General features: G+C 37.3%; 1 protein-coding gene across 6 annotated transcripts in view; it reads left to right on the top strand.

The window, feature by feature from the left end:
- The window catches only part of RAPGEF6 (Rap guanine nucleotide exchange factor 6), a 188897-nt gene that overhangs the window by 61148 nt on the left and 113128 nt on the right, over positions 1-14621 (top strand). For all 6 annotated transcript variants that reach the window (XM_029941860.1, XM_029941857.1, XM_029941858.1 and 3 more), the window contains one exon: positions 7457-7600. In XM_029941860.1, the coding sequence (XP_029797720.1) occupies positions 7457-7600 (144 nt within the window). The remainder of the gene's footprint in view (positions 1-7456; positions 7601-14621) is intronic.

Genomic DNA, 14621 nt, shown 5'->3' with positions numbered 1-14621 from the left:
GTCATGCTAAGTGAAATAAGTCAGGCAGAGAAGGACAGATACCATATGTTTGCACTCATAGGTCTAACAGGAAAACAGGAGAAACCTAATGGAGGACCGGGGGAGGGGAAGAGGGAAAGAGAGTTGGGGAGAGAGAGGGATGCAAAACTTGAGAGACTATTGAATACTGAAAACAAACTGAGGGCTGAAGGGGGAGGGCAAGGGGGGAAAAGAGGTGGTGGTGATGGAGGAGGGCACTTGTGGGGAAGAGCTCTGGGTGTTGTATGGAAACCAATTTGACAATAAACTATTAAAAAATAAAATAAATGAGTCTCTTGTAGATAGCAAATAGATGGGTCTTGTTTTTTTATTCATTCTAATACACTATGTCTTTTGACTGGAGCATTTAGTTTCTTTATATTCAGTGTTGTTATTGAAAAGTATGGGTTTAGAGTCATTGTGTATTCTGTAGGTTTCATTCTTGTAGTTATGTCTCTGGTCCTTTGTGTTGCTTGCAACATTTCCCTCATAGAGTCTCTTGTAGGGCTGGTTTAGTGGTGATGAATTTCTTCAGTTTTTATTTGGGAAAACATTTCCCTCTCCTATTGTGAATGACAGACTTGCTGGGTAAAGGATTCTTAGCTGCATATTTTTCCTGTTCATCACATTGTATATTTCCTGCCATTTCTTTGTGACCTGCCATGTTTCAGTAGATAGATCTGCTCACTACCTTTATGCTTCTACCTTTGTAGGTTAAGGCCCATTTATCCCTAGCTGCTTGTAGAATTCTCTCTTTATCCTTATCTTTTGCCAGTTTCACTATGATATGTTGTGTCAGATATCGATTCAAGCTCTGTCTGATTCAAGCTCTGTGGTTCTTGGATTTCAATGTCTGTGTTCTTCCCCAGGTTGGGGAAGTTCTCAGCTATGATTTGTCCAAGTTCCCCTTCAGCCCCTTTCTCTCTCTCCTTCTTATGGAATTCCTATGATACAGATATTGTTTTGTTTCATTGCATCATTTAATTCTCTAATTCTTTCCTAGGTCAGTTTATCTCTCTTCTCGGCTTCCTCTTTTTCTATAATTTTATCTTCGGTGTCACCTGTTCTCTCCTATGCCTCTTCATTCCGTGCTGTGGCCACCTCCATTTTAGTTTGCATGTCATTTATTGCATTTTTAAATTAATCGTGACTATTTTTAAGATCCTTGACTCTGCAGTAATGGAGGCTCTTCTGTCTTCTATACTTTTTTCAAGTCCAGCGATTAGTCTTGTGAGTATTATTCTAAATTCTTGTTTAGTTATGTTGCTTATATCTGTTTTGATCAGTTCTTTAGGTGTCACTTGTTCTTTTGAGAATTCTTCCATTTCGTCATTTTGGCTACTTTTCTGTCACTTGTAAGTATTAAAAGCTTGTTACGTGCTCTACACCTGCAAATACTGCTATATTAAGTGGGGGCTCATACACTGTCCAGGTCTTGGCCGTTCAGGAGGTGATTTTGGAGAGTGTTATTTGCTCTCTGTGGTTGTGACTTTGGTTATTTTCTTTTCCTACTTGTAATTTTGGACTCTCCACCAGGTGTGCTTTGGTTTGTTCCTTAAAGTAGACCTAGAGTAAATCCAGGCAATGCTGCAGTGCTGGTCTGGAGGAAGGTGCCATCTGGCTCACAGTATCAATAGATGAGCAGTTCCTTGCTGCAGGGATGTGTGGGGGGGTGTGGTTTGGTGTAGGTGGGTACTGCCTGCACTGTGTGCCTTGCAGAGGATCCCTGAGGCCCCGCCTTGGTGGTTGTGGGGTGAAATATGGTGACCCCACGGTCCCTTCTTCAGGACCAGGTGTCCCAAATCACTCCTTTGGATCTGTCCTCACTGGGCTGCATGCCTAGATGAGGCGGCTGTCTGACTCAGCCACCTCTTATGTCCCACCTTTTGCTGCTTTTTAAACTCCCGTTCCGTGCATGTTAATGATGCCACCTGGAATGTAATTCCATGAGCCACAGTGCTTCAGGGCGAGGGACCCGATTCTTCTGCTGCTGATTGTGCCCCTGATGCGCCACATCAGAACCCAGAGGTGACTCCCCTCCCCCCCAGGCATGGGAACAGGGCAGCTGGCTTCAGTTGGAAGACAGCCCTGCAGGTAGAGATGGGATGATAGGATCCCTCTCTGTCCCAGTCTGAGGTTTTTCTCTTGTCCAGGTACAGTCCTACGTTTCCCCAGCTGCCCTTTCTCTTCCTTTAGTCTCTCCACAGAAGGGGATCCCTCCCTTCGTGCCTCTGCTGCCTGTTTTATCTTCCCCAGTTTGAAGACACACACCTATGGGGCTGTCTAGTTTTCCCATTCTCTTCCTAGTAGACTCCCATCTCCTCTCCTCGCAGACTCTTAGAGTTCAGAGGCCTTTGGCATCAGCCCTTCTTTGAGAGATGTGGGAATGACGGATTCCCCTACTTCTCTGCCATGTAGGCCCCTCCCAGCCTGTTTTTGGTGACTTTAAAAGGCTGTAGTTTGTCCGTACCTTTTTTTTTTTTCTTTTTCTTGAGAGACAGAACAGCACAGGAGTGCTAGCTGGGGAGGAGGAGTGACAGAGGGAGAGAGAATCTCAAGTAGGCTCCACGTCCAGCACAGTGCTCACTCTCACCACCACTAGATCATGACCTGAGCCAAAATCAAGAGTCAGTGCTTAAATGACTGAGCCACCCAGGAACCGCTTGTATGTACATTTCTAATGGGATAAGTCCTAACGAAAGAGCCACTACCCTTATTTTTAGTAGTAATGGCAATGTTAAAAATTTTCATAATTTTTGTGTTTGTGTGTAGACACACATACATTATTAGACATAGATAAACATTTATTTGATAGTATGTAATTATTATTATTACAGTATGTGTATAAATCATTAGGAAATAAGACTATGTAGTACAGGATGTGGGTTGTAATACTGATATTGTTAAAGCTGTTTTATATGGATAGGTGACATGTATATGTATATTATGAAAAGAAATTCTACACCTTTAGATACATTTATTTGGGGCGCCTGGGTGCCTCGGTCAGTTAAGCATCTGACTTTGGCTCAGGTCATGATCTCACATTGATGAGTTCAAGCTCTGCTTTGTTCTCTGTGCCAACAACTCAGAGTCAGGATCCTGCTTCAGATTCTGTCTCCCTCTCTCTGTGCCCCTCCCCTGCTCTCACTGTCTCTGTCTCTATAAATAAACATAAAAAGATTTTTAAAGATACATTTGGACATTACTGAAACTTGTAGCTTATTATTATTAATGTAGTGTAGTTAATAATATATGCATAAACATCATTAGTCATCAGTTTTTTTCCAGTGTGAAAGAGTTGTACAAATGATAGAAAAACTCTAAAGTTTGAGTAGGATGTGTCAGTATTGACACTGTTTTTATTGTGCATTATTCTTGAGTATTCTGCCATGAATGCAGTTGGGTGAGGAGAATCCTTTTTTTTTTTTTTTTTCTTCTCAGCAGTCAATATAGTCTCATTTTCTGGCACTTATTTTCTTCTTTCTTTGAGAAGCCAGTTACTGATCTAATCAACCTTCCTTTATAGGGGATTGACATTTACTTTCTGGCTGTGTTAAAAGTCTTCTTTTTATCATTGCTGTAAGAATTTGTATTTGTATTTTTTAATTTTTTTAATTACTCTGCTTGGGATTTGTTGGGTTTTCGTTTGTTTTTTTTTTTAATTAAAAAGTTTTGTTTTCTCTTTGGACATTACCTTGTTCTTCTGTCATCTCCTTCTTGAACTTAAAGTATATGTTAAATCTTTTTAACCTATCTGTATCTTTTGTGATTTCCATTTTTTTCTTTTATCTCATCTTGACTTTATCCTGCATACTGTATAGTTTCTTTTGGCCTTACATTCCCACTTTCCTAATACTCTTTTTAGTTACAACTCAGTATACTGTTTAATTGCCTCATTTTTCTTTTTTTGCTCTTTTTCTTTCTGTATTTCAGTTTGGTTAATTTCTTTTGTCTTTTAAGATCACTGATTCTTATTTCAGTTACATTATGTCTTTTTTATTTTGAGTACCATGTATTTTGTTTCTCACATTGTCATTTTACTTTTATTTTCTTTATGTCTGCTGAAATTTTTTATCTGTTCATATTGTCTGCCTTTCTCCCTTTCTGCCTTTGTTATATCGGTTATAGTTGCTTTAAATTCTCTGATAGTTTCCGTATCTGGATCATGTCTGATTTTCATGATTGCTTTATTTTGTAGCGGTGTATTAGGTTTTTGTTTTCGCTGTTTTTTTACCCTTTTTATTTTTATTTTGGATTTAATGATACATATTGTGTATAGAATAATAGAGATTTAGGATAGATAGTGTTTAAGCCTGCCACACCTCTTCTGGTAGAGCTGAGCTAGGTTTGGATTTTTTTATTATTATGGTTACCTTTAGTTCACTAATTCTTTTAAATTCCTCTAGTCTTATTTTGTGTTTAGAATTGGGATTGGTTTTTTGGAAGATATTTCCACATATTCTTGTTCCTTGTGCTCTTAGGTTTTACACAGGCTTTGTTGTGATCGTTTTCCTAAATATAGACTGCTTTTGCATATTACTCATTGTGTGGTAGGCTGGCACTGGGGAGGAAGGGCACTTGGGAAGATTTTTTTGTTTTTGTCCTTATCAAGCCTTACCGTCTTAGTTGATATTTCTAATATCGGGCTCATTTTCAAACTTCTTTCTCTTTGAAAGTTTTTTATTATAACTTTATATTTTCTGATACTTAACATACGTGGGGGTACTTGCAGGGATGAGTCTGTCATCCTTTGCTCTCATGTTTAGGTTTAGTTGTAGTGGGTATTTTTTTCTTATATTTTGACGGGGGAAATATGATTTTCCATGAGGTCATATGTCTTAAATTTTAGGTGCAGAAATTTTTTGAGGTTTGGGTTAAAGTTAGATTCTTGCAAAGAGGTTCTAGATTTGCCTTTACCCATTGCATATGTTCAGTATCAGTCCTGAAGTCCTTTCCATTTACTTACCTGGTTAAGGCATTAACAAATTTAAAGTACAGACCTGCGGTAGGGATGGCTTGGATTTTAGATTCTTAGGGAAAATGTTTTTTGTTTGTTTGGGGTTTTTTTGCCCCTCTCTTCTCCCAGTTCCAAGCGAGTTTTCTTCCTTTCTCCCTCTGCAGAGTGGGCCCTTTCCTCCTGACCCCTAACAGTGAGGCTTCAACTAACTGGGTTGAGCTTCATGAGTAAGTTTCCTTTTGGATTCCCTATCTTTGATGGATTTTCTGTTTCTTGACTTTCTCATTCCCCACAGCCTTCAAAGTGGAGGGTCTAGTCTCTAGCGTTGAGAAATCAGGTAGATCAGGAGCCAGTCTCCTGGTATTTGCTTTCGCCTCATGCTTGGCCTTTGGATTTCTTACTTTTGTGCCATGAAGTGTGCATTTGCATGCTTACTTTCTTTTTTTTTTAATCTCACACTTGTATCTCCACACCTGAAGGCAGTGGAGAGCATGTCCTTTGAATGAGAAATCTAGGTTGTGTACATAGAATAAACTAGTAATGGTCTGAGGAGAGGAATGTGTTTTTCTGAAGAGATGGTAATTGAGATGTGTCAGATGATTGGTAGTGTTTCAGCAAGTGAAGTAGGGTAGCACAAATTAAGGAAGTTGAATATAAGTTACTACTAGGGACCCGTGAATAGTCACATTGACTTGGCCACTACTTTTGAACTCTCATTCTTCTCATAACTGGAGCAAACAGACATCTGCTCTTTCTGAGAACTCATCAGGAAATTTTGTGTATCTCATTAGAGCTTTTATGTGAGAGGGTTTTTTGGGGTGTGTGTGTGGGTTTGTGAGGAAAAGAGTAAAGGAGCAGTTTTTCCAGGCCTACTTGTATAACAAAAAGTAATAAAAACATTTTAGGGATGGAGTGTATGTGGCTTTTGAATGTCAGATATAATAGTTTAAAATTAATCTAGTACCTTTTAGAGGTCCATTGTAGCATTTTGAACAGGAGACGTGGTGATCTATTTGACCATATATGACTGAAGCAGGAGGATCACCTCTTGCATATAGTTCAGGACTGAAGTGAATAAGACTTGAATATTGCATGGAGGTAATGGGAATGAAAGATAGGGCAATGTGAGAGAGGAATTTCTTAAAACAAGAATTGAGAAGTTCTGAGAAATTATTGAAAATAAGATTTGGAAGGCCACCAGGGGGATTAGGATTATTCATGAAATTTCAAACTTGGGTAACTAGAAATTTTTGATATTAATAAAGGATAGGACATTTGAAGGAAAACTTGTAGGGGAAACTAAAATTATTATTTATATGATGGGAGGTTAATTACATGATGTACTTTAGAATATCACTATGTCTTTAAAAATTTTTCTTTAAAGTATGATTTAGTCTGATTGGAAAGGTACTGTGGTCTTGTATCAGTATCATAAGTGTTGGAGACAGACCTGTATTCCAACTCACCTTTAAATTTTATTTTTAATGTTTATTTATTTTGAGAGAGAGAGCATGTGAGTAGGGGAGGAGCAGTGAGAGAAGGAGACACAGAATCTGAAGCAGGTTCCAGGCTTTGAGCTGTCAGCACAGAGCCTGATAGGGGGCTCGAACTCACTAACCACGAGGTCATGACCTGAGCCCAAGTCAGGCACTTAACCGACTGAACCAAGCAGGCATCCCACCGACTCATCTTTAATAATGAGTATCACAATGTGAGCGTGGAAAGTCACAGTCTCTTTGGATTTTGCTTTGTTCATCTGTAGACTAGAGATAGTAACACTTGCTTACAGGCTGCTGTGTGAACTCAGTAGTATAATGTTGATGCAGGCTGGCCCATTTTAAGGCTTCAGTAATTGTTAGTTTTCACTACTTTCTTAAAAGATGCCAGACCTGGGGTGCCTGGCTGGCTCGGGAGGTGGGGCGTGCAGCTCTTGACCTTGGGGTTGTGAGTTTGAGCCCCACATTGGATATAGAGACTACTTAAAAATAAAATCTTAAATAAAAAAAAGATGCCAGCTTTACTGTTGGCTTTTGTCCTACGTTAAGGTGGACACCAAAGAATAATACTTAAGACATTTTTGTTTTGCCTTTTAGCATTTCACTGAAATCATAACCATAACTGTTTGCTAAATAAATGTATAATCAGGCAGTTTATAATTGGATTAACTCAGGAGTGGTAATTGTTGAATGTGTAGGTGTAGTTAACAGCCATCATTTCTGGTAAGTGTCTTTACTTAGAGGTTATATGTTTATGTGAGCGAGAGAGGTTATTTCCTGGAAGGAAACTGTGGTCTCCAGATCTTTATGATAATGTCACCTTTAATTTTTAACTCATGAGCGTTGTCCTATAGAGACTGTTTTCTTGAGGCAGTTTCATGCAAGACGTAGATGAATCCTCCTGATGAGCTTGTTAAGACTCCATAGACTGTCAGTAATATGGAAAAATTGGATATTTAATCAGGAATGTGAACATGTGTTTCAGGTAGAGAATTCCAAAGATAATGAAGATAGTATTCTACAAAGAGAAATTCCTGCCAGACAGTCTCGACGAAGGTTTCGGAAAGTTAATTATAAAGGAGAGCGCCAAACCATCACCGATAATGTGGACATTAACAGCTATCTTTCTGTGAGTACATTTAGGAACAGTTCATGGATTTTCCTTAATTTTTATATATAGTATCTTTAATTTACATTTATTTTTGATAATAGCAACACTTTGGGCTTAATAGATAATATTTTGAGACAAGTAAATATATATCATTTGTTAAAATACTTCTCAGTTGAGTTTGGTAGAAATGATCTTATGTACCACCGGGAATTTTGTTTTTGCTTTTGGTTTTATTTAAATAATGTAAAAAAAAAAAAAAGTTACCATGTCATTTTAGAACTTGTGGATTTCGTCTTTTTATTGCCTGAATGGAATATAGATTAGAGTTCTAGCTGAGAACTCAGGTAATAGACTGGGAGCTTTTTTTTCCTGATAAGCTGTAAGGCATATAAAGAAATAAAAATATGTCACTTTCTCCTTGTAGTATGGGAGAAATACAGATACTGTGTGTTAGTACAGAAACATGCACAGTGTTAGCGATATGTTTTCACATGCAAATATTGAAAAAAGAGAAGCAGATGAAATAATTAGCTTTTGTCACACCACAAGAAACATAAACTGTTTCTTGAGAAATCTTCAGTTTTGTAATTGTAGAGAACTTCATTTTAAAGTAAAAACTGTTTGAATCCAGAAGTAAGAATAATCTAAGACTAAATCCAGGTGTGTTTCATCAGTTTTCAAAGAAGTTGTGATCCCCCAAAATATAAAAACAGTCTAGAGATTGATTGCTACGATATTTCCAAGGGTATGTTTAATTCATTTGCTTGTCAGAAACAAATTCCTTCCTCGGTGTTAGGAGTAAGGAGGATTATTTAGTGAGTTGTGTGTAGTGAAGTAAGTGTTCAGTTTAAGGCAGCTCTAAGGATTTAGCCACATTTGCCTAACTCGATTGATTTTGTACATTCTATTTCCAACAACAAAGACTACATGAATTGATCTCCCATTTTTTTCCAACACATCCAGAGGTACCCAAAGTTCATTTTCTGTTCCTTTATCAATCATTTCTTTAAAAATAATAATTTCTTTTTTATAATAAGTTCCCCCATAATTAATTTAACATATTTTGCATTATTATGCAAGTAACACGTGTGTCTATTTTAGAAAAATCTAAAGTTGACTAGTCATTACTACCCAGTTATGTAATCATTGATGACATTTTATATATTTTTGGATAAAGGTTTTTTTCACATAAAGATAAGTGTGTAAGTAAGCTTTCTGCGTAACTTTTAAAACTTCAACATATGATCTGCTTTATAACTTTTTAAAACTTACATGTGTAATCTGAACATCTTTGAATGGTATTAAAGAAATTTTTTTACATTACCCTTAATAGTGTCTCTGAATAGTGTCCTAGTATTCCATTATTTTTTTTAGTTGTTTTTTCCTTTAAATAAAATGCTAATTATTCTTTGTGGTTACATGTATCCAGATGTTAGTTTCTTTAGAAAAGTTCTAAGAAGTAGAATTACTAAAAGTACCTTTAATTGTATTACTTGGGTTTCCTTATATGAGCTGGAGTACATAGTTTGTATGTGTGTTTGGATTACTTACTCCAGTCCCAGCACTAGTGTGTTCTTAGGTTACTTTAGTTTCATGTCATGAAGCCTGGGTACATCCTGTATTTTCTCTAGGTAGCTGTAGCTTATGCTTACGTGCCATTTATCTCTAACACTCCTGTGTGCTGAAAGTTGTCATCTTGGGGTTATGCTGGTTTCCTGAATGGACCAGAAAGAGCAACAGACACACTGCTTGGGATTCAGTCCATTAGATGACTCTGAGTGAAGTGTGTCATTGTTGTCTTTAAAGGCTTCTATTGCTAGTTGTAAGTACTTAGCTTACTAAGTACTGTCAGGGATTTGGCAGAGGGGACAGCTAAGTTGATTCAGGGTACTTAATAACTATGAGACTGAGTTAGAAAAGGAGTTTTGGTCATGATACTTGCATTTGCTATTTCTTGAAATAGTTGCTTTTGATTCTAAGAGGGATATATTTCTGGCAACTTGGAAAAGATTTTAAGAGGTTTTCATTCACTTTTCATGTCATCAGTGTGTAAAACCTTTGTGTCTGTTCAAATACCTACCTACGCGTTGGTCGTTGGTCTAGATAAGGATGCTGTGTAGCAAAAATCTTAATTTTAATTCGTATTTATGAAAACACCCGTTAGAAAATTGGGTTTATGGCTGCTCTCGGTCCCTTTAGTTTTTTGTTCTTCTGTCAGTGATTCATAGCAAAAGATCAAAAGGAATCATTTTTTCTTTTACACAGCAGCTGAGATTAGACTGTTTCTCTTTTCATTTCCAAACTGTCATCAACCTTTCCTTGCTAAAATGCTAAAGGTCCAAAAGTTGTAAATGTGTGCAGAATATTTTGTTACTATTCTTTGTCATAAGTTTTATTAGCATATAGCCTATATGTCAAAGTTTTGTGAGGACTAAAGACCTGGCATGTAAAGATGAGAGCCATAGTCCTATGGGAAAGTGAAAAGTTGTTTTTCTTAATGTTAAAAAAGAAAGGGCTCTTCTCTAACAGTTACATTTTTAAAACTTCTTTGGAGGGCGCCTGGGTGGCTCAGTCAGTTACGCGTCTGACTTCAGCTCAGGTTGTGATCTCACAGTTTGTGGGTTTGAGCCCTGCGTTGGGCTCTGTGCTGACAGCTAGCTCCGAGCCTGGAGCCTGTCTCCGGATTCTGTGTGTCCCCCTCTCTCTGACCCTCCCCTGCTCATGCTGTCTCACTCTGTCTCTCAAAAATACATAAAAAAATTTTTTTTAAATTTTATTAAAAAAGAAAACTTCTTTGGGTAATGCTGTCAGAGCTTCCAACAAATTTAAATGTTTCCAAATACTCTCAGAATATTTTAAAGTTTGGATCTTTGAGTAAGGTGTATTTCCTATTTAGAAATAGCAAAAAGGTGATTGGGAGTAATAGTCAGTGAATAAGATGGGTAATTATGCCAATTGGAAATAGTCAAGCAGTTACATGAGACACCTGTCTTGAATTCTTCCTTAGTTTGTCTGTGATTGGGGCATTTCATCTAAATTCTTCGTGCTTTGGTTGCTTTACCTCAGAAAATGAGGGGTAATATTTGGTCTGCCGTTCCTCCGGGGTGTTTGCTGAAGTACATGGGAACGTATTTGTACACTCGTAGTCTAATCAGTCAGTATTATCTCTAGATACTTCCTCTCAGATACTTCAAGATGTGTACCCTCTCTGTTTCCCTTAGTGTTCACTGTCTTTCTTTCTAGAACTCTTGTAATAGCATCTCCTGTACTTCTCCAGCCCATTTATACTGTAAAAGGTGTATTTTTTTTAATTTTAAGAGATATGGAAAATTTTTTCTAAATTGGAAGGTGTTACTTTCTTTGATTTCAGGGTTTGTTTTATCCTCTGATTTTCCTACTGCTCGCCCTGTTCTTATCTCTTCCCTTATCCTATCCCACCTACTAGTCTGTCTGTTTTACTTCAGTTCTAAATGAAGCTCTGTCACTTGTTTTAAACTCTTACAACTTTTCATGGTCAACCACCATCTCCCAGAGAAATTCCAGAGGACCTTCATGGTCTAGACCAGTTCTCTCGAGTAGAACTTTCTGCAGTGATAGGAATGTTTTATATCATCTATTTCCAAATAGGTTGTAGTAACTAGCCGCATGTGGCTATTGAGTGCTTAAGATGTGGCTGGTATGACTGAGGATTGTAATTTAAAATTTTAATTTCAAACAATTAACATGTAAGTAATCACACATGGCTAGTAGCTACCATATTGGACAGCTCAGGTCTGGACTTTGTCCTCCTCTCCTAGCTTTATATATTTTTATTCCCTATCTGTAGCTGTTCTGAACAAATTTGCTAATAACCCTTGAGGGGACCACCTTTGTATTTATTTGTATTGTATTTTTTTTTAATGCTTATTTATTTTTCAAGAGACAGCAAGAGCAGGGGGGGACAGAGAGGGAGAGAGGGACAGAGAATCCCAAGCAGGCTTCTGTCAGCGCAGAGTCCAGCTGGGGCTTGGTCCCAGGATACATGAGACCACGGCCTAAGCTGAAATTAAGAGCCATGCACTCAACTGACCGAGCCACGCTGGTGCCCCCATTTTCAGCTTGAGATACAATTCACGTATAACTCTGTGTAAGTTTAAAGTGTACAACATGATATTTGATATACTAATTATATTGTAATATGGCTACTGTACATGTGTGGATATGTATGGGTTGAGGGATGAGCAACCTGTTGGTATACACATCTTTTACATATACTGTTTCTCTTACTTAGAATATTCTTTGATTTTTTTTTTCTTCGTGGCAAAATCTTAATTGTCCTCAAGACTTAATTCTTTATCATTTCATAGTAAGACTCTGATTTTCACTTGGGAAAGATTAGGTATCACACAGTATCCCGTGTATATGCTTGTGACCCTTTATTAGACTGTATTGTAATCATTTGTTCAGTTGTCCACTTCTCTCATCAGACAGTTGACTTGAAAATGTGAACAAAGCCATTATCATTGTAACTTCGGAGCTTATTAGCTTTCAAAATAAGTTTCCTTTTTATCACTGTCAGCTTGTTTAGATTCCTCTGTAACTTTGGGCACATTGTGTAACCTTCCTACATCTGTTTTGATAAATAATCTATAAATTTGCGACAGGATTAAATGAAAGAATTTATGTAAAAGGTTCTGCCTAGTGTTTGGTGCTCTCAAAAACATTCATTATGTTAGCAGCTTCTATTCCTGTTGTTATTGTAAATACTCCATCTTTGTTTTTGTTGCTTATAGAATGATTTTCCTGGTTATCTATTCTATACCTGAATATGAAATATGTCCAAGATATTTAAGTTTGGGTGGCTCAGTTGGTTAAGCTTTCGTCTCTCAGTTTCCACTTAGGTCTTGATCTCATGGTTTGTGAGTTTGAGCCCTGCATCTGGCTCTGTGCTGACTGTATGTAGTTTGCTTAGGATTCTCTCTCCCTATCTATCTCTGCCCCTCACCTACTTGCTCACTCTCATAAATAAATAAACATAAAAAATTACTAAAAAAAGATATTTAAATACATTAACATAATAAAAGACAAGCTAAAGAATTAGAGCAAACGGGAAGGAAATGGAAAATCAAGCTGACTTGAGGTTTGGCCAACTAATAGCCAACTACCACTGTCCCCACCCCATCCCAATTATTTTTGTAGTCTACTCATAGTAGCTCACTTCAAACAACCTAATTTATTTGTCCAACCTTAAAAGATAAAGTGGTTACTCGGTGTATATGAAAGTCACTGAAGGAGTTGCTTTCCTGTACAGGGTGAGTAGCTAGAGTCCAATTAAATGACAACAGGGGATGTCTGCCAAAAACTGATAACTAGTTTTGGGATTACTGATTTGAAGGCCTCCTTTGTGATAGTAGTTAGCAAGACTACTACTAGTTTAGCTCAAGTATCTTAAAATATAGATTGCAAAACAGTCCTTGGACATGGGAAGAAAGTAGAGTTTATATTTATATGTAGTATTATCTTATCCTTTTAAATTTCTTGTGAGTTTTGTGTCTGTTTTGTAATGAATACAAAGTATTTTTGCTAGTGATTTGTATTTATAAATAAATTACATATGTTAGAAATGTACCTCAACATTTTTTTAATTTTTTAAAAAATGTTTTTAATGTTTTATTTATTTTTGAGAGAGAGGGAGACAGCGAGAGCAGGGGAGGGTCAGAGAGAGAGGGAGATGCAGAATCTGAAGACAGGCTCCAGGCTCTGAGCTAGCTTTCAGCACATAACTTGACATGGGGCTTGAACCCACAAATTGTGAGATCATGATCTGAGCTGAAGCCGGATGCTCAACCAACTGAGTCACCCAGGTGCCCCTCAAAAAAAATTTCCAGGGGCGTCTGGGTGGCTCAGTCAGTTAAGCATCTGACTCTTGATTTTGATTGGGTCATGATCTTGTGGTTTGTGTGATTGAGCCACTCATTGGGCTCCATGCTGAAAGTTCGGAGCCTGCTTGGGATTCTCTTTGGCCCTCTCTCTTTGTTCTCCCCTGCTTGCATGTGCTCTTTCTCTCAAAATAAATAACCTAAAAAAAAAAAAAAGAAAGTTTGAGATTAGATGGTTTTTAAAGTCTTCCTCACTTGGAACTAGTTGGTTTTTGTTTTTTGTTTTTGTTTTTTAGCTTTCTGGCATCATTATTTTGTTGGAGGTCTCTTCCTTTGGTCCTGTTTTGTTTTGTTTTTTTTCTTCCTGAAAGGGTCTTAGAGGATTCATTACCTAAGGTAATTCTGTCCTTTGATGAAGCAGTTTGAATTTAAGAATTTTCTGAATGTCTGTAATTTTTTATACATGAAGTTGATTGCTATGTTTTAATTGCCTACAGTGGTGAACATTTTTCACATGTAATGAGTAGAATTTTTAATACTGGTATATATGTGAAGTTAAATGGTAAAATTAAAGCAGGACCAATAAAGGGGAAGTATCTTGGTTTCACCAAAGTAAAGCACCAGGTGTGTTTTTATTTAACTTGAAACAAATCTCCAGAATACCAGAGAACATTCATGCTCATTTTTGTGGAAACTTTATTGACTGAAATATAAATGGGGACATTCTTCAAAGGTTTAAAAAAAATCTGGTTGGTATTCTGGTACTTCATTTGTGAACTTATAGCCCTTTTTATTGATTTCTCCTTTCTTCTATATTTTTGAATAAAGAACAGTATGGGTGTTTGTTGTGCTTCTTATCTTCTCTTAACCAGGTTCCAAGTTCCTTAGACTACTTTTTTTTCCTGTCTTGTCCACTATATTGCTTTTTACATTCTCAAGCACAGGATAAGCCACTGGCCTTGCTTTTCTCCTTCTCCATTATAGCGCCTGCATGTAAGTAAAACCATCAAATCTTCCCAAAAGACACCTGGAAAGAGGTATTTCCATGGAAGCATCATGGGTCATGATTTTAAATTTAGAGGGCTTTTTTTTTTGACTCAACTTTCTCTATAGATTTTCTTTCTACTCAGTCCATTGTTCTAGGAATGTATGTGGGTGGTAGGCATGGTATGATACTCTAG

This window comes from Suricata suricatta, chromosome 6, assembly GCF_006229205.1.
Source record: "Suricata suricatta isolate VVHF042 chromosome 6, meerkat_22Aug2017_6uvM2_HiC, whole genome shotgun sequence".
Classification (NCBI taxonomy): Eukaryota; Metazoa; Chordata; class Mammalia; order Carnivora; family Herpestidae; genus Suricata; species Suricata suricatta.
This window is presented reverse-complemented; position numbering and strand designations above follow the sequence as displayed.